General features: G+C 41.5%; 1 protein-coding gene across 1 annotated transcript; it reads right to left on the bottom strand.

Annotated features, from left to right (window-relative positions):
• Window position 1: 1 nt before the first annotated feature.
• LOC118367032 (serine/threonine-protein kinase 24-like) lies at window positions 2-17,255 on the bottom strand. The gene is made up of 11 exons (XM_035749989.2): window positions 16,734-17,255; window positions 9,232-9,462; window positions 6,762-6,818; window positions 6,242-6,350; window positions 5,969-6,126; window positions 5,132-5,317; window positions 4,836-4,981; window positions 4,496-4,628; window positions 4,086-4,154; window positions 2,783-2,922; window positions 2-2,613 (listed from the first exon to the last, which is right to left on the bottom strand). Exons 1-11 carry the CDS (start codon window positions 16,773-16,775, stop codon window positions 2,580-2,582), a joined length of 1,305 nt encoding a protein of 434 aa, XP_035605882.1. The 5' UTR covers window positions 16,776-17,255; the 3' UTR covers window positions 2-2,579.
• Window positions 17,256-19,238: the final 1,983 nt, after the last annotated feature.

The following is a 19,238-nucleotide window of genomic DNA, read 5'->3' as shown; positions in this document are numbered from 1 at the left end:
GTGACCTGATGACCTCTGCTTTATTGCCATACTCAAAAAGGTACAGTAGTAATCAATTAACAAATGACAACGAAAAAAGAACTACAGCCTCAAGTACCAATTGTTTTCTTGAATCCTGAAGAAACGCTTACAAAGTGCAACAGATAAACTGGACAGTCTCCACAAGGTGCAAATTACAACAAAAAAGGTGTGTCTACATACATGTGACAAAAGGGGGAAAATTGAAATAGATTCAGGGGTCCAGTCAAATGTTGGCAAACAGTTCAATAGAATAAATGGGGTAAATGGCAACTATTTGGAATATGTTAATGTGGGAATATTTTGTATAGTCCAAAATGAAAATGCATGATGTACCTCCTTTATTAACTACAACATGCGGTCTAGTCCATTCCTACAAATCCTACTAGCAGGAGACAGAAGTCAGAGGAAAGATTTGATAATGAAGGGGGGGGGTGGTTTACATTAAATAATTTTTATAATAGGCTACTTACAACTTAGATGGATGTGATTGCAAGTTAAATTTGGACTAATAAAGCAAGATAATTCCAAACCCAAATGCCCAAACTCAGAGGGAAAGTGGACAGCTAAAATTGGTCTGAACACTAATATAAAAGGTTCCCAGTAGCTGTTGAAATCCCATAGGAGCCCCCACTGTACATACTTCTGAATTGGTGTGCTTTATAGGATTTAACACCATGTAAAATATGCAACTAAAACTATTATATATTTTTTAATTTAAATGCAGGTCAATCGTTAATTTGTCCATGCTGCGATAGAATGGGATTCAAAGTTAAACACCTTGCCACGATTTGTTTATTTGAAGCACTGCTGCATACATGTATTGATATTTCTACCAATTACAAAAAGGCCAAAATTTACCAAAAAAAAGAGGCTTGGCTCAAATCTTTTTAAAGCTGTGACTCTGCACTCCACTCTCGCCAAAGATGCTAAGGCTTTTAACACTCAAGGTCCAGGACATCATGTTCAAAGTCCTGTCGTATGCTACAACGCATACTGTGCGGTTCAATTCACAGGAGCTATTTTTTCATGCACATTCATTTCAAACTACACTGAGTCTGTAGCAGCAGGGAAGTGCAGTATGTTTCCTAATGGCTGCTGGCTTTCTGCTACTTTTTTAGATCTATGAGCAGCGACGTCAACTAGTATGAATATACTAAACGCACTTCTGCAATCCGTTTCAACTAAACCCTGTGTGTGTGTAAATCCAATTTACAGGAGATCATATCGGTTCTGCTGTTCTCAAAGCTGTGCTGCTTCAGGTAGACAGACCTTATGTAGCATGACACATAACCTATACAAGAATTCTCATGCTACCGTCTATGGCTACTTTGTCTACAATAAAAAGGCATTTATTTTCCAAGTGCAATTCAAGCGGTTGGTACAGAGGGAATCGATTGTACCACTGCAGCTCCCAGGAAGACTTGTCTGTTGAGGATTAAGTAGTTGAAGTTACTGCTATGTTAAAAGGAGAGGGCAGGGGAACCTTCCATAGAGCTAAACTAAAAGCGCTTATCTAACACAAGTGATGGACAGAGGAACAATCCAACCATCATCTCATCATAAATCCATGTGGCCTCATGAAGATGAAGCTGGGAACACAGCATCCAGTGTGTCGACTGGAGAGGATTAGATGTGATCCAGCTAGACAGGTTGTGTTTCTATGGTCTCCACCGCATTGCAATGACAGCCATAACATAGTGAATTCAAAAAGGTCAAAGAGCATTTAGGTAACATCGGTACCCAATCAACATAAAAACAGGACAGGGGGGGCAGCCATTGAATGGATGGGTGTCCTCGAAAAATGTATTAAAACAAGAGGGAATCAAAGATTGAAATACAAAAGAACAAGTAATAAAGGCAAGGCAATCTCAGTTATGGCCATTTATGTCTTTTAAATATTTACCTTTTCTAACAGAATGTATCTACAGAAGCATTTGGCCATTTGTACACAGTGATTCCTTTGCGTACACGCCATTATTTCTCAATATCTGTAAAAATGTGCCTATTTACAAGTTTGTACAGCCACCCAACAGAGCTCTCTCCATCTCCCAGAGGACCCCATCCACTTAAAGCAGGACACCTGAGTTTTCAAAACGAATGCTTCAAATCTCCACCGCACATTTCACAGGATATCAAGGGAGATGCTCACATGCGCTCGCACACACTGACTCGCACAACTAAAGAAAGTTACATACTCCCAAGGCTGCAGATAGACATTTCGGAATAATCCACACCAACTTCTTTTAATCAATGGTTCTTTTAGAAGAATTGTGAATGACCCCCTTAAAATAAACTGCACTCATGTTGGAGTTAATGAGACTAAGATGTCTTACAGCAGGTGGAAGTTAAGGTGACAGCTTATCAACTAGCCACTGACTGTCCCCAATGTGACAATATGTTGGCGTGGACAAGTAGAGATAAAGTGGGTCGAGGTTTTGCTTTAGGTGAATGAGTGATGAGAACTTCCTGGGAGACTTCATCTTGGCTATTGATGTCAGAGGCCATGGACTGACTGCTGCTATGGGTGGGAGGTGGATGGTTGCTGGACACAGCAGGTCTTACTGAGAGGCGGCGGCCCCGGGTAGAGAGAACCTGCAGAAGCAAAGGGGGAATTAAAAATGGGAAGACGTAGCTTGGAATGGAGGTGTGAGAAACAACAGGTCTGCACCCGAATGCTGGAATAAAATGAAAATGTATGAGCAGAAAACTTGAAGCTATAACCTAAATCCAATAATGGTGGCAATGATGGTATTGCCATTACCTCTGTAGTCTCTGCACTAGTTCAGACACCAGGGAGTCAGAGATGCCAGGATATGACTCTTCTGCCAGGAAAATGGCCTCCCTCAACTCATCTACAGCCTCTGGCTTGCCATTGGTCGCCTCAACCTGCTTCTCTTTTAACTGCACGGGAAGGAGAGACCGTTTACTGCAGGGTTGTCAAACTCATTCCATGTAGGGCCTAGTGTCTGCGGGTTTGTTTTTTTCTTTCAATTAACACCTAGACAAGCAGGTGAGGGGAGTTTACTAATTAGTGCTCTTCAATCAAGTACGAGTGAGGAGCAAAAACCCTAAGACACTTGGCCCTCTGTGGAATGAGTTTGACACATGGTTTACTGGATCATCCTAATAGAGAACCACAGTATAAGTCATAATACCCATAAAACCTAGGGGTTAAATAGGGAAATTGTTCCAATTGTATTTCCACCATACGGGATTTTCAAAACACTTCAAATAAATGGCGTTTTACGTGTACGCTCATCCTGGCGTGACATTTTTATAACCATGTAAATCTCTCTAGGACAAGCTGACTTTTATCAATATATTCACATGTATTTAAACCCCAAAAATGAAAAGCTAATTAGCTGCTAATGTGGCCATCATAAAGAACTACAAATGGCATGATTATGTGGACAAGACGGCAGAATCGAGGCAAAGGTAGGAATCTCTGGATTAACGATCTTATGTTAGCTAAATGTAGTAATGAATAAATTGACAACATTTCTTTAAAAATTTACAAATCTGTGAACTGTCTTGTGCAAGTTTAAAATTGACAATAACTGTCAGCGAAGGTTTCAGGTTGAGATGACGTGCAGGAGCTTGCAAGGATTTGTCATTTTGCATTGAGTCTACTTCGATGGTAATTAGCATTTTCAAATCTGAGAGTAAATAGAGCCCAATATATTGATAAAGGTCACCTTGTCCGAGAGAGATTGACATGGTTATTAAAACGTCACGCCAGGGTACGCCTACACAAAACATTTGAAGTTTTTGAAGTGTTTCTAAAATCTCCTATGGGAAAAATGGTGTAAAAACAATTGGAACCATTTCCTTGTTTGACCACTAGGTTTTATGGTTATTATGACACCTCCACGGTGGGGCTCTATATATGTGCATGGTGTGCAGCTGTAGCCTCAAAAGCTTCAACACAGATCTCAGAACAGTTTGACACTGAATAATTTAACTTGACAGATTCTCTCATACCTTTCAGTGAAATAATAAAAATAGAAATGGGATCACCACAAGAGGTCAGAAGATACCCTAAATTTGCATAAATACATTCTTACCTCAGAAAACAAAGGGGAAATTATAGTGGACAAGCTCTGTGACAAAGACCTCTTTGGACTTTCTTGCACCTGAAAAAGGAAGTATCACTCATTTTACAACAATGGCAAAGAGAAAGAGTTAAATAAGAAAAAGCAGAAGAGTAAGGTCAGCAGACTGAACAGAGACACCACATGAGATTGAAAACGCCCAGAAACCACTTCCTGAACTACTTTAGTTAGAACATGATGTATATTAAAAAAAATAAAAATAAATAAAGAAACCTTGATGTTATGTATACACTATGCTTAAAATCAGCATTTGGGGTGAGAATAACCATGAGAATCAAACTCCCAAACTAAGTTGCATTTTTCTCTTGAATCCTCTTTCATATGACTTGTTATATTGCTATTTCAACCAGGTGTCATCTTACCTTGTTCCTCTCCAGCTCATCAGGCTGGGCGGCTCCGTTCTGGAACTTCTTGGGGTCCTTCTCCCTGATGGTGTTGAAGATCCAGTCATCGTTCCCAGAGTCGTTCCCTCCAGACGCCTGGCCATCCTGCTCCCTGACAAGACACGGCAACAACCTTTAGACAACCTCACATGGAGAGACAGTCTGAAGCACGCACCTTTAAAAAGAGCGTATCAGTAAACTGTTCCAAAACACAATCTGGTAAACCACCCCTTCTGTGTGAATTGCAGAGAAAAGAGTGACCACGATCTGATGAACAACACTAGAGGACAGACGAAGGGACCAAATGAGAATGACTTACGAGTCCGACTCATCGTCGCTGGATTCCTCCCGAGACTGCTCTGCTTTCCACCTCTTGTACTTGTCCACCAGCTCTGAAAGGTAGGATGTCTTCTTGGCGTGCCGGACGATCAGCTTGTGTTTCAGCAGCTCTTTGGCAGTTGGCCTCTGAGGAGGCGCAGAGTGTCAAGCAAGTGTAAATATTGGATGTGCTCTACATTAGCATCTTTGCATAATGTACAAAGGGTCGACTTTCTAGAAAGAAGACCATTATCAGAATGGCAATTTGAGCTCAATTTCTCCCCAAACACCACTTACAAAGCTGGGCTCTTTGTTCAAACAGGCTTCAATGAATTCTTTGAGGGGTTTGCAGTAGTTTCCTTCCAGCGTGGGCGGGTTGTTCTTTGGGATGAGGAATAAGACCTTCATAGGGTGGAGCTCTGAGTGGGGCGGCTCTCCTTTGGCTAGCTCTATGGCCGTTATGCCTAGCGACCAGATATCCGCCTGAGACACAACAATAAAAAGGGAGAACGTTTTGAGTACAAATTCGTCACACTCCTCCCACTACACACTTCAAAAACGTAACAGGAAATACCAACAGGGCTCGTTTGGTGATGCAACTGATCTCCAGACGGCACGAGTCACTGGATGATAAGTAATAAATAACACTTCTTGAGATGCGACTACAGATTTTTACTCAAAAGATGGAGGGTGGCATTTTATATTCACACATTAACACAACATTCACACACACACTAGAAAGGCCCGATTTAGTGGGCCTATATCAACTAAGGCTGTAATAGCCCATTTAAGGAACTATAGTCAACCCGGGATGAGACAGTGTGGTGTTTCTAGTAATCCGCAAGGTGCCGAGTTGTGGCCGTTTCCTAATGTGCCTGGTGATATTTCCATCTGTGTGCTGCACTGTGCACGGACTTCCAGTGTGATCAAAGCAGGTCACAGAGCTGAAGCTACACCTGCAATGTCTCTACACAACACATTTCAGTACCGGGGGGGGACGTCCTCATTGGATAATTATGGAAAACAGAGTTAGTATTCAAAACTGTGTTGACATTCCATAACACGTGGATGAACCTATGAACTGCCATTTCATCTTAACCTGGAACCTGAGAGAGAGCTTGTGGTATTTCGGACCTTTGAGTCGTACGCAGACTGTTTTATGACTTCAGGTGCCATCCAGAACGGAGTGCCCACGAACGTGTTCCTCTTTATCTGAGTGTCCGTTAACTGCCCCGCCACTCCAAAGTCTGCCAGCTTCACGTCTCCTTGCTCCGACAGCAACACGTTGGCGGCTGGGGGGAAAACACAGTTAAGTTAGACAGTTGTCCAGACATCTAAACTGAGACAATACTATGTTAAGATGTAATATGTTGCTAAAGGGATGAAACTAAGTGTTCTTAACAGTACCTTTAATATCTCGGTGGATTTTCTTTTCAGAGTGCAGGTACTCAAGCCCCTTCAGGATCTCTCTGACAATTGTGGCAATTTGGGTTTCGTCCAAGGCACCCGGCTCCAACTGAAACAGAAAGAAGGCTTGTGTCAAGGGTCTTCCTGAACCAATATTTGGTTAGATACTTGCATGCACAGTGAATGAAATGTGATTATAAACTGGGTGGTTCCAGCCCTGAATGCTGATTGGCTGTCAGCCGTGGAATGAGACCGTATACCATGGGTATGACAAAACATTTATTTTTACCGCTTTAAATGACATTGGTAACCAGTTTATAACAGCAATAAGGTACATCGGGGATTTGTGGTTTATGGCTAATTAACCACTGCTAATGGTTGTATCCAGGCACTCCGCGATGCGTCGTGCATAAGAACAGCAGTTATATGGCCAATATACCACACCTCCTCGTGCCGGATTGCTTAATTATAGCCTTTGGATTGTGTAGGCCTACATCACCTCAATCTTAGGGAAACTTACCAAATCCAGAGCTGATCCTCCTCCTAAATATTCCATAATAATCCATAATTTTGCATCCTGAAAATGAGAATGGTTTTAGAAATTACACAGAGTCTCCATTAAAACAGATCAACCTGTACAGTTATAATTTAGCATCATACTGGAATAGAGTGGAAGGGGAAATTAAATCTCAAAATCAAGACAGCGCTAATCTCCTCCCTCCACTTTCATAAAAATTCAACCATTTTCATACATATTAAAAGGCAGCTTAAGCTAAGCACTTCAGCCATCCCTTCCCCCAGTGAGTCTGGCCGCATCAGGGATCATATTAGATAATGGACAATTAGGTCATTTAAGGTATGAAGCCATAACAGCCTACTGACGCCTGGACCAAGTGCAGTTCAATAAAGCAGCACATTAACAATGTGCTTTGGAGGAGGAAATGAAGTACGGCTGAAGCCCCTTTGCTTTCCTTAGGTGTAGTGACCTAAAGCCTGGCATCCAATAGGACAGTTTAGGCCTATACGTTATTATAGCAGACTCGATAACCTTGAGAGAGCATTATACACCATTTCTAAAAGGGAGGCTAGCCTTAAGTCAAATAAATACTAACTGAGGTTCTAGACATACCAGTCCAGTGGTTAGGCCAAAATGTCAAAATGCAAGACCATTCAGACTTTATGATCCATAAATCAGTCAGTCTCCCTGGCAGGAACCACTCCAGTCTGAGATGTAGCCTGTTTTGAGAGTGTATCAGCAGCACCTTGACATACTAACTAACCAGAAAGTATCCTCAGTATGGGAGCAGACAGAGCATTTCATATGTAAACCATAACCAAATCAAACAGTAGGTGAAGTAATGGGCCCTGCACTGAGCCCTGCACTGAGCCAATCACATGGGAGAAGAACCCCTTCGTCTTAGGGAGGGAGCAAGCCTACGCTGAGAGCAGACATGAGAGTTACACACACTCAATAGCCTCCATCAGACAGAGCACGTCACCTGGGGTCTTGAGAAGTGTCTCCTCACTAGTAGCAATGTGGAAGAGTTTATGTTTTAGATGCTGGTGGCTGATCCTTACACAATACTAGATATACAGCCATGCACTGACCCAAACCCTCACAGCTAACAACACCCGAGAGATTAGGAAGTAGCCTATGCACTCATACGGCCCATAAGGAAGAGCAATGATCCGGCACAAATATAAAATACTACATGACCAACTCCGCAGAAGAAAACGTCTATACCAAAAGGTTGAAAGTCAGGGGGGAAATATCTGAATAATAGATCAATGAACCAAATTGAAACCTCTGTTGACAGGTTGCAATATGGTTTATTTATAATATAACTTCTATGTCATGAAGGGCATTCTGCCCGAGTGGCCATTTTTGTTTCTAAATGGCCGTGCATGCTGCGGAAGTGATTTCCCCCTTATAGACAGGTAATGTAGGCCTTGTGGTTATACTTCCTAGTTGTCAAAATGTGGCGATTATTAGCGAGCTGGACACAGTAAAGAAACGTAGGTCCATTATCATTTCCACAAGTCAAAACCACCCTCAAGCTAGATTGGATCCCCTCACGGGACAGACCGTATGTTTGACACCCCTGTTCTACATGATTGGCCTACCTTATCAGAGATGGCATAAGATCAGTGTGCATGGACGCCCTTGGAAGGCCTGATAGTGCTTTAGGCTACAGGCTAATTGTCTGTCTGAACAGGGTATGGGCAGAATGAGCCCGGCTGTTGCTAGCTGGCTGGCTTCTCCAGAGCAGAGCTGGAAGGCTGTCAGGCGGCTCTCTCGCTCTCTCTGAGCAGATGTTGGGGTCTGAGCCGTGTGATCCAGCGCGCCGAGGGCTGGAGTAGCACCTGCTGCCTGCCCCACTGTTAGTCACGCAACGCTAGCCTCCCTCCCTCTTCATCCATCCATCAGCACAACTGGACCCGACAGCCCACTGGCACTCTCCCCACTGGCCTTAAGTAAACCACTAACACACAACATGCTCTGTGAGAGCCACTTAAGCCCCATCACATGTAAGTATACTAGTACTCGGATCTACTCCACATTCACTTCAAACTTATGGTTGACAGCAACCGAGGCCAGGAAATGATGCAATCTCTCACAATCAAGTCAACACAGGATGCTCAATGTCTCTTGCTTTTTCATAGTGTTCCTTTCTTTGCATGACATGCATTGAAGGTAATATAGACCAATGTGAAGGGAAGTGTGATGTATGCTTGTGTGTTCTGTTCGTCAGCACCAGAGCCAATCCATGCCATAGGCCTAATGCTCAGGCACAATTCATGGGAGCCTTGTCCCATTGCCCGTATGAATGATTTATTGACCCACATACAGTTGTCTGCAATTGTTACACATCCCACCACTGACAACTATACTTAAAAAAACTACACCAAATTATTTTAAGGACAATTTGTGTCTAGCCTAAATCCTTTCTCACAGCATTCTGATATTACATTTGGTTGAGTCAAGTTACCTTCAGATATGAGCCATAATACTTGGTAACGAAGGGACTGTCACACTGGCTGAGGACTGTAATTTCCTGTTGGATGTCTTCGATTTCATCCTCTGCCTCCTCAAGGTCAATTATCTTAATGGCCACTACTTTCTGAGTCCGATTGTCAATGCCTTTGAACACCTCTCCAAAAGAACCTTTCCCTATTCTCTCCAGCTTGGTGAACAGCTCCTCCGGATCAGCTTTAAAGTTCTGAGGGAAGGAAAGAAACAAAAGTGGGTTGGAGTAAAAACAGCAGAGCAGGCATGGTTCAATCCCAGGTAAATAAGGACCATGCAATCAAGAGATTTAGCAAAGGTTTTTAAGTTTCTGGTTGTAGCCTGTTTGGGTTTAGATCATAGGCCTAAAAAAAAAAAAATTGTGCTGTGGAAAAACAATAGATATTTGCCAATATATCATAACCTTTTGACAATATTGCAATATTATTTTTAACCTTCAACATTTTTTAAATTTCATGTAATTTTTTCAGGACTTTTTTCCATGACTCATCAAAACTTGTTTTCTCATGGCTCCCTCTTTTCTTGTCCCATATCACATCGGCACCTATGTGTCTGTCATGAGGTCCCTGGCAGGTCTCAGCCCTACCTATTTATAAAAATAAATAAAAAATACAAATAAAGTTTCATATCTGGGTTAACAAGGTCAACAAAATGTGTATGGTGCATTTCAAACCAGCTAGGCCCTTTTAGAGCAAATGGCAACACGCAGACTGTAGACGTGAAACAAAACTTAACATAAACATTGACACTGCAGAGGAGCACGCCGTGGTACATTTAAATTAGCCTAGTGCGGTCATGTCTATTTATGATCTGCTATGTTCATTTTATGACATTAGGCCTTATGACAGGGGGGGTGAAATAAAGTGTTACCAAATATTACCCAGGCTGACTATTCAATGCAAAGCGTGCCTGTCCAACACTAGCGGGTTGCAAAGGTGCCTCGCTCTTCAAGATAATGATTTCATTCAAGGCGCTAAAGCTATGAGTTGCATTTATGAACCTGTAGCGCGTGAGTGCAAGGACACATAATAACTATATAGGCTTTGCACAACGTACTCTGCTAATACATGACTAGAATATAAATGTATTAGGGCTGCGTAGCCTGCGTTCAGTTCTTCATGCTTCATTAGGCCGATCATGAAATGCTATAATACAAGTTAATCTGGAGAAGTCAGTTTTGCAGTCCCAAAAGTTGGAACCAATAACATCTTTATACTTCATGCAGTGCAATGATTAACTGCCTGAAGCAGAAGCACTTTTGTTGCAGCATAAAATAGTGTGAAGGAACATTTCCCAGTCACAATACCGCTTTACAAATCGACGGACGATGTGCAATTAATTTCAATAGAGGCATAAAGATTTCATATTCCTAAACACTAATACCATTTTGATACCCATTAAGAGACATTCTGAAGATTGACTTGATTTGCTTGCACCAGAATTATAGTTTAATTTACCAGATAAACAATGCCTGTGCAGCCATTGCTCAATACATCCCCCTAGAGAATGTTGTAAATCTGCCACAAAGAAGGGGAAGAGGACTCATTAACTTGACTTTCCAAGAGAGCCTTAAGTCAAGAGACTGAAAGGGGCGGGGGTGAAGAAAAACGAAGCAAGGCAAACAAAAGCCCAAAACAGCAGTGGTCATCCAGGTGAAAATCATCCTGTTGAGTCTGACTTGTGGTCACAATGGGGAAAAACAACACTGGGCACTGTTACTACAGATTCCACATGCTGGAAAAACACTTGCTGTTCCCACAGTCAGCAGGTTTATCACGACTGCTAAAGCTGCCCGAAACCTCCCTCTAAAAGCATGCGTTTGATCCTCTACCAGCTGCACCACCCGATTGTGTGGTCCACTGCAGTCAGTCCGCACCCTGAGGGCTGAAGCTCATCGCCCCCAACCCCATATCACCCTCTCTGGACCTGCTCTCCAAGCCCATGATGGACACAGCATGAACCAGGTTGCCACTATTCAGGAGAGGACAGTGTGGAGGTGAAACATGACTCTATTCATGCAGCAAGGCTAGGGCTGGCACAATTAGCGTATAATTGTGTAACCAACAATTATGGACGAAGACAGTCATGAAACTTAAATAACTGGCAATCGTTAGAATTAAAAACATGGGTGAAACGAACAGCTGACTGACAACTGGGCAGCCAGGCATTTGCGCAATTGAGCCCTTTTCCGCAGTTACCTGGACCCTTTACAACATGACAAAACTTTTGGTCCTTGCTGAAACAAGCCAACGAGTGTTTGGTTTCCCAGACAATGTCCTCCCTCCTGCAGCAGCAGCACATGAAGTCAAGAGCATCGACGAAGAGAAAATGTGCCTCAAAAATGTAAAATTACATATGACAATGGTCATTTGCCTAACCAATAATAGTCATCCAAAATTGCATGGACTGTCACAGCCCTACTCAAGGCTATGCCAAGATGCCCCCATGAGAATGTCAGTCTTATGTCCATTGTCTGAATGGGGAAAGACCAAGTGACCTAGCTTTTACGAGATAAGTCATATCCTGGCAGTTGTTGTTAAAAAGTAAAGACTTACTTTCCACTGCCTCATAAAATGGCAGACACCTCAATATCATGCGGGTGATTCCTCACGAAACTAGAACAAGACCATGATATTGGGGAATTTCACAAAACGTAATCAACGGAAGATCCTTTGGAGTATTGTTGACATTAAAGCATAATGGAGAAATCATTCATTGACGTTGGAGCATGTGTGACCTTTATGGCTCTACCCAGGCCTCCTTTAAGACACCGTAATATTTCATCTGTAAGTGCTACAAAGCAAGAACTGGTGTCATGAAGCTTTACCACTTGCTCTGTAATGAGTAGTATTTAAATTAATATCAGCAAATGGTTAATGTATGAAGATTGGAAAATATTAGAGATGCACCGATTACATTTTTGGCCTATTCCGATATTTTCCTTGCCAAAAAAACCCGATATAGATATCCGATATTACATTTTTTTTTGTTGCTAGATTTTAAGCATTCTAGTCCAGTTAAATAGTTAATAAAAACACAGACGCAGCATTCTAAGGAAGTGCATCGCAGTGCAAGAGGCGTTATTGCATTCCCTGGTTCGAATCCAGGCTGTATCACATCCGGTCGTGATTGGGAATCCCATAGGGCAACGCACAATTGGCCCAGCGTGGTCCGGGTTTGGCGGGGGTAGGCAGTCATTGTAAATAAGAATTTGTTCTTAACTTACTTGCCTAGTTAAAGAATACACACACTACAAAAAGTTGTTGGCATTTACACATGTCCCCATTACCAGTAAAACAATCCAAATCCATTTATGTCACTTACTTGCTGTGCTGTTTCATTGTTCATTTGATCAGTCATTTCCTTCTCAACCAGGATTTCATCATACATGTCAAGCAGTGAAGTTTCAGCTCCCTCTGTGCGCATGGTCACTGTCTGTTTCCATCTGGTCCAGCTGCGTATGTAACAGTTCACGTAAACCCTGTTTCTGGTCTGCATCGAAGTAGCGGCCTTTGTACCCAGCATCGTGCATGATGGCAACACAGTAGAGAGGCTCAGAGAGAATGCCACCGAATCGATTGTTTACAGCCTCGAGTACTTTTGTACGTTTTAACCCCATGGTCTGTCGGTAGTTTTTTTGAGCAGGCATTTCAATGCCATGACAGATAGTATCACGTCTGCCGCAGACGATTAGCTTATTTCTCAAGTCAGTTGTTCGAACGGAGCTAGGAGTGTGTTCATGTTTCCAAGTTTCAAACATGTTCTCAAATGCCATTGAAATGGCTGCGGCAGTATGAGAACAAGAACAAACACATTTTTGAGCATGCAATACGGCAATACGGCTTTCCTCAGTAGGAAATCCTCGTCGACCCATTGTGCTGTCAGACTCAGCATGCTCATGGGGCAGACGCCGCTGGTCCAAATGTCAGTCGAGAAGCTAATAGCAGCGACGCCCATAGCTCACGGATGTGCGTTTCAACAATACTGTGTAACTCCGGTAGGGCTACATCTGAAAACTAGCGCCTACTTGGTAGTGTGTACCGGTGCTCGACCAGTCGGCAAAAGCCATCATCATGCATGACAGAGAATGGTTGCTTGTCAAGGGCAATGAACTCCATGAGTTTGGCGTTAATGGATTTCACCTTTGAGTTGTCTTGCTGAAATGTTCTTACTCTTTCAAATGACTGCTCGACTTGAACTTGTTCAGTTGTTGGAAGTGCACTTAGTATTTTTCTACTTTTGTTCTGTGTAGCACTGTATTTTTTGTGGCGTCATGACGTCATCTACCTACGTTATTATAGGTATGCACGTCAGCTTTGTGCAAAACCGACGTCGTCGGCATTTAACTTGACATCGGGCCGATGCTGGCATTTTTAACTAATATCGGACGATTCCGATAAAATACCATTTTTGATTTGGCAAATTTGTAAATATATTCTTGAACATAATATTCTCTAGGGGCCTAGCAAAGTTCCAGTGGGATTTCTGCTTTTAAAGTTAAGATACAAATGTAAAATATAAATCAACAATCCTTCCTCTAGAAGGACCCTTCTATGGATTACATTTAGTGAAAAACACCATAGTGCCCACAAAGCTCATCACTAAGCTAAAGACCCTGGGACTAAACCCCTCCCTCTGCAACTGGGTCCTGCACTTCCTGATGGTAAGGGTAGGTAACACCACATCCGCCACGCTGATGCTCAACACAGGGGCCCCTCAGGGGTAAGTGCTCAGTCCCCTCCTGTACTCCCTGTTCACTCATTACTGCACGGCCAGACACGAGTCCAACACCATCATTAAGTTTGCCGATGACAACAGCGGTAGGCCTGATCACCAACAACGATGAGACAGCCTATAGGGAGGAGCTCAGATACCTGGAAGTGTGGTGCCAGGAATACAACCTCTCCCTCAATGTGATCAAGACAAAGGAGATGATCGTGGACTACAGGAAAAAGAGGGCACCGCACACCCGCATTCATCGACGGGGCTGTAGTGGAGCAGGTTGAGAGCTTCAAGTTCCTTGGTGTCCACATCAACAAACTATCATGATCCAAACACTCCAAGACAGTTGTGAAGGACACGACATCACCAATTCCCCCTCAGATCCTCAAATTTCTACAGCTGCACCATCGAGAGCAACCTGACTGGTTTCATCACCGCCTGGTATGGCAACTGCTCAGCCTCCGACCGCAAGGCCCTACAGACGGTAGTGCCTACGGCCCAGTACATCTACTGGGGCCAAGTTTCCTGCCACCCAGGACCTCTATACCCGGCGTGTCAGAGGAAGGCCCTAAAAAAATTGCCATATACTCCAGCCACCCTAGCCATAGACTTCTCTCTGCACCCGAACGGCAAGCGGTACCGGGGAGCCATGTCTAGGTCCACAAGGCTTCTACCACCAAGCCATAAGACTGCTTAACAGCTAATCAAATGGCTACCTGGACTATACTGCTGCTTCTACTACTCGCTGTTTATTATCTATGCATAGTCATTTTACCCCTACCTACATATTACCTTGACTAACCTGTACCCCCGCACATTGACTCGGTACCAGCACCCCCTGTATTTTTTTATTTAATTACGCGACTTCGTATTTACAATGACGGCTCAGGAACGGTGGGTTAACTGCCTTGTTCAGGGGAAGAACAACATATTTTTACCTTGTCAGCTCAGGGATTCGATCCAAGCAACCTTTCAGTTACTGGCCCAAAGCTCTTTCACTAGGCTACCTGCCACCCCTGTATATTGCATCCTTATTGTTATTTTATTGTTGCTCTTTCATTTTTCACTTTAGTTTATTTAGTAAATATTTTTCTTAAAACTGCATCGTTGGTTAAGGGCTTGTAAGTAAGCATTTCACAGTAAGGGGCTGTAGTGGACGTGACATTTGATTTGAATTTGAGCCTAACCAATATCCAAACGGAAATTAATTGAAAACAATCTGACATGGATTGATTTATCAAGGTGAGTCCCCACGCTTGTCTTACGCAGTGTGATGGAGCTGTCCCAATCAAAACAGTTCTGAAATGATCATCTAACTGACCACATATGGGTATATAGCCTATTGTTTCAAACGTATTACAAGGATTGATTGAGTTTGGGAGTTTCAGTAAGAAACTATTTGATACATGCCTTATATTAATGGCATTAGCCTCGTTTTTCCCCAATCTTTACCTTATTCAGTTATATTTTTCCCACAGTAATTCTTTATGGAGCCATCCAGTTGAAGTTAAGAAAACAGTGCACGTGTAGTAGCAATGGTGGAACAAGTACCCAATTGTCAAACTTGATTCAAAGTAAAGATACTCAAGTCATTTTCTATTAATGTAAAAGTCACCCAGTAAAATACTACGTAAGTATAAACGCATTTGGTTTAAAATATCCTTAAGTATCAAAAGTAAAAATAATTTCAAATTCTTTATATTAAGTAGATTGCGCCATTTCCTTGTTTTTTTATTTATTTACAGATAGCCAGGGGCACACTCCAACACTGACATAATTTACAAACAAAGCATTTGTGTTTAGTGAGTACGCCAGATCAGAGGCAATAGGGATGACCAGGGATGTTCTCTTGATAAGTGAGTAAATGTACTTTTGTTTGTCAGGAAAAATGTATGGCGTAAAAAGTACATTTTATTTAGGAATGTAGTGAAGTAAATGTTGTCAAATTGAAATAGTAAAGTACAGATATCACAAAAAAACGACTGAAGTAGTACTTTAAAGTATTTTAACACCACTGCTTAGTGATGGGCGAAGTGACATGCCTCGCAAAGTTTAGAACTGCCAGGAGTATGGTAACGAGGCGCTGCCTAGCAACCAAGACTTTAGTGTATGCCACCTCAGCATTGCTGCTACGTTTCTTACTTTACCGTTATTTAACTAGGCAAGTCAGTTAATTAAGAACAAATTATTATTTTCAATTACGGCCTAGGGACAGGGGCAGAACGACAGATGTTTAACTTGTCAGTTCGGGAATACTAAAGCGTGTAGGTAGAACTTCGCTGAAATAATTACTAGGTGGTTTGGCAGAAAAGTTTTGAATTTGATATTTGATAATACCGTTCAGATATAAAGAAAAGGAGTTGGCGGTTTGGTAAAATGTCTTAGTATTAAAGGGATATTTAAGTATTCTACTCTTGGATTCTGAAGGACTTAACAGCAGCACTGGCAGAGACATGCTGCAACATGGGGCAAATATAGCCACATCTCTGCTCAACATTCATATGACTAAATAGAGCGGCCTCATTAATACCTTATGTCTTGCCATAGTGGACTAGCTGGTAAATAAAGAAACGAGTTAAAACTAGCTAGTGTGGGTGTGACAATATCAATAATAAAGTCGACTTCCTTGAGTCAGTAACGACGTTACAGTAGCTAGGGAGTATGCTAAACGCTTAAAGTATTGCAACGAAATGTAAGGAGACCAACCACTTGATGAGCTGAAAGGACGGTGAAATAACTTACCTGCATCCCCGGAATGCCACTCTGAACCGGGGAGTGAGCCATGTCGTCAGTAAAAAAAAAAAAATCCTCACTCAGTTGACGCTAGCTAGATAGCGAACTCGATTAGCTATTTTTTTTTTTATCTAGCAAGCCCAAATCGGAGAACGCAACGCTGTTTATGCCAAGCTAACGTTACCTTGCGTTATAGGTATTATAATCGGTGACCGAATTTACAAAAGTCTACCACGCAATCAGCTCAAAAACAGTGCTTGTTTTTTGGCTGCAACGTGCCTCTTCTTCCGCAGATAACGTTAGCAGCTGGCTAGCTACCTAAATCTTTAACATATGCGCAAACTAGGTTCTGCGCTCCTTCCACACAAGTCTGATTAATTCGCAACGTTTTCGCAAATATCCGGTAAACAGTGAGTATAATTATAAGATATTGAATGTCTAAATTTAGGCTAGTTGTATCATTTGTTGTCCTGTCCTCATCACTTTTCTCTATTGCCGTCCGCCATCTTGACTGCTGTCATTCACATATAAGGGGAACCAATCACACTTCAGGAAAAACTACAGCTGTGCTATAACGTCATAGAACGAAGGGATGACGGTCGTCACTAGTTACCACATCCACAGAGTCATATTTATGGCTAAACCATGCATATTTAAAAATGTATCTTCTTAAAATCTGATTTTAAACATAACCATAATCTTAACCACATTGCTAACCTTATGTCTAACCTTACATTAAGACGAAAAAGCAAATGTTTGATTACATTTATTGACTTTGTGGATGTGGTAACTACTGACAACCAGGTATGCCCTGTATCCCTTCAGTAAAATGTATACATTTATACATATTTTTCTTCAAATATCAGAAGCCAGTAACCCTATTTGGGAAGTAGTTACATTGGAGCTTTCTGGGAGCAAGCACACTGGTCCAACACATGGGACAAATGGAAATGTATCAACTTGAACAGGTGGGGAGGTCAATATTGTCTAATTATGTCCCTAAATATCACTGTTATAATTTACTGGCTTATGCATACCCAGCCCTCCTTTCAACATGTATGTTATAGTCTAAGGCCAATCACAAAGACAGGATGTTATTATGCCCAATTATCCCCAGACAGATTAGATTAATGTAAGTGAGTTTAAATAACAGCCATGACAAAAATGGTCTCTCCATGTTTTTTAAAGCAATGACAAGGAAAAGAATTGTTCCAGATATTTAATCAAATCAAGAAAAATGTGTTTTTTAATACACACTAACTTCTATGTAAAAAGAATGCAACATATACAAGTGTACAAAATGAATCCTGATCTAGATACATTGGGACATTGGGATGTTTTACAGTTGTTTTAATAACCCCTTAGAGCTGATTGATGCACGGGTGGGCAGTGGTGTAAAGTACTTAAGTAAAAAATACTTTAAAGTACTACTTTGAAATTATTTATACTTTTACTTTTGATACTTAAGTATATTTAAAACCAAATACTTTTAGACTTTTACTCAAGTAGTATTTTACTGGGTAATTTTCACTTTTACTTGAGTAATTTTCCATTAGGTATCTTTACTTTTACTCAAGTACAATGTAAGTAACATAATAAAAAAATCCTCATCAAAATCCATCAGGTTAAGCTAGAGATATGTTTTTTTGCATTGGATGTGTCTCAATCCACCCATCTGCCGATGTCGAACTTCCACATTTGCGGTGAAAGGTGACCCCATCCCGAAAATCGGTCTTCTCACGAAAACGTCTGTAGCGTCCGAAAGGGGAGGCTATCAAAATGGAGACTATTCATTTTTATATATATATATTTATTTTATACCTAAAGGGATCCCCTCCCCCAATAGCTTAGACTTTTAAGAAATAACATATGGTTCCATTTGTAATGTTTTGTTATTTTCTTTCACAGTTGAAAGCTTAAAAAAGTCTGGAATTTAAATATATCTTAAATATAATACCAATGCCCTTTTCCCTCTCTGCACCATAATCGGAGCAGTTATTTTGTGCATATCAAGACTATAATATAATAGCATTGGTATTCAACAATTTACTTTGTGATGTACTAAATGCCTTGTTAAAGATTGATGTAAAAGAAATCCACTGGGGCTGATATGTTTGATCCCTTTTTTCTGCCCCCTGATTGCTGAATAATTAACCCATATTTCGTTACCTGATGATTATATCTCATACTATCCCCAAGGTTTGGAAGACTGCCCATGTACTCCCCCTTCACAAAGGTGGTGACCCTTAAAATGAATCCCTGTTTACTTGAACAAGTCTGTAAAAACAATTGTAACCTGCAATTTAATTCCGATGATACTGTTGTGTATGCTATTGCCCCTATGGTTGACCATGCTCTATCTGAATGACAGTCTGCCTTCATTGTATTACAGAAAAACTTTATTGACCTGAAATTAGTATTGAATGCAGGTTAAACTAAGTACTGTATCTGTTGTTCTCAATGATTTAAGCATGTGTACTTTGGATGGTGTCCATATTGATTGTGTCCCTGCTT

The sequence above is a fragment of the Oncorhynchus keta genome, chromosome 34, assembly GCF_023373465.1.
Source record: "Oncorhynchus keta strain PuntledgeMale-10-30-2019 chromosome 34, Oket_V2, whole genome shotgun sequence".
Classification (NCBI taxonomy): domain Eukaryota; kingdom Metazoa; phylum Chordata; class Actinopteri; order Salmoniformes; family Salmonidae; genus Oncorhynchus; species Oncorhynchus keta.
Note: the sequence above shows the minus strand (reverse complement) of the source record. Positions and strands in the feature narration are given on the sequence as shown.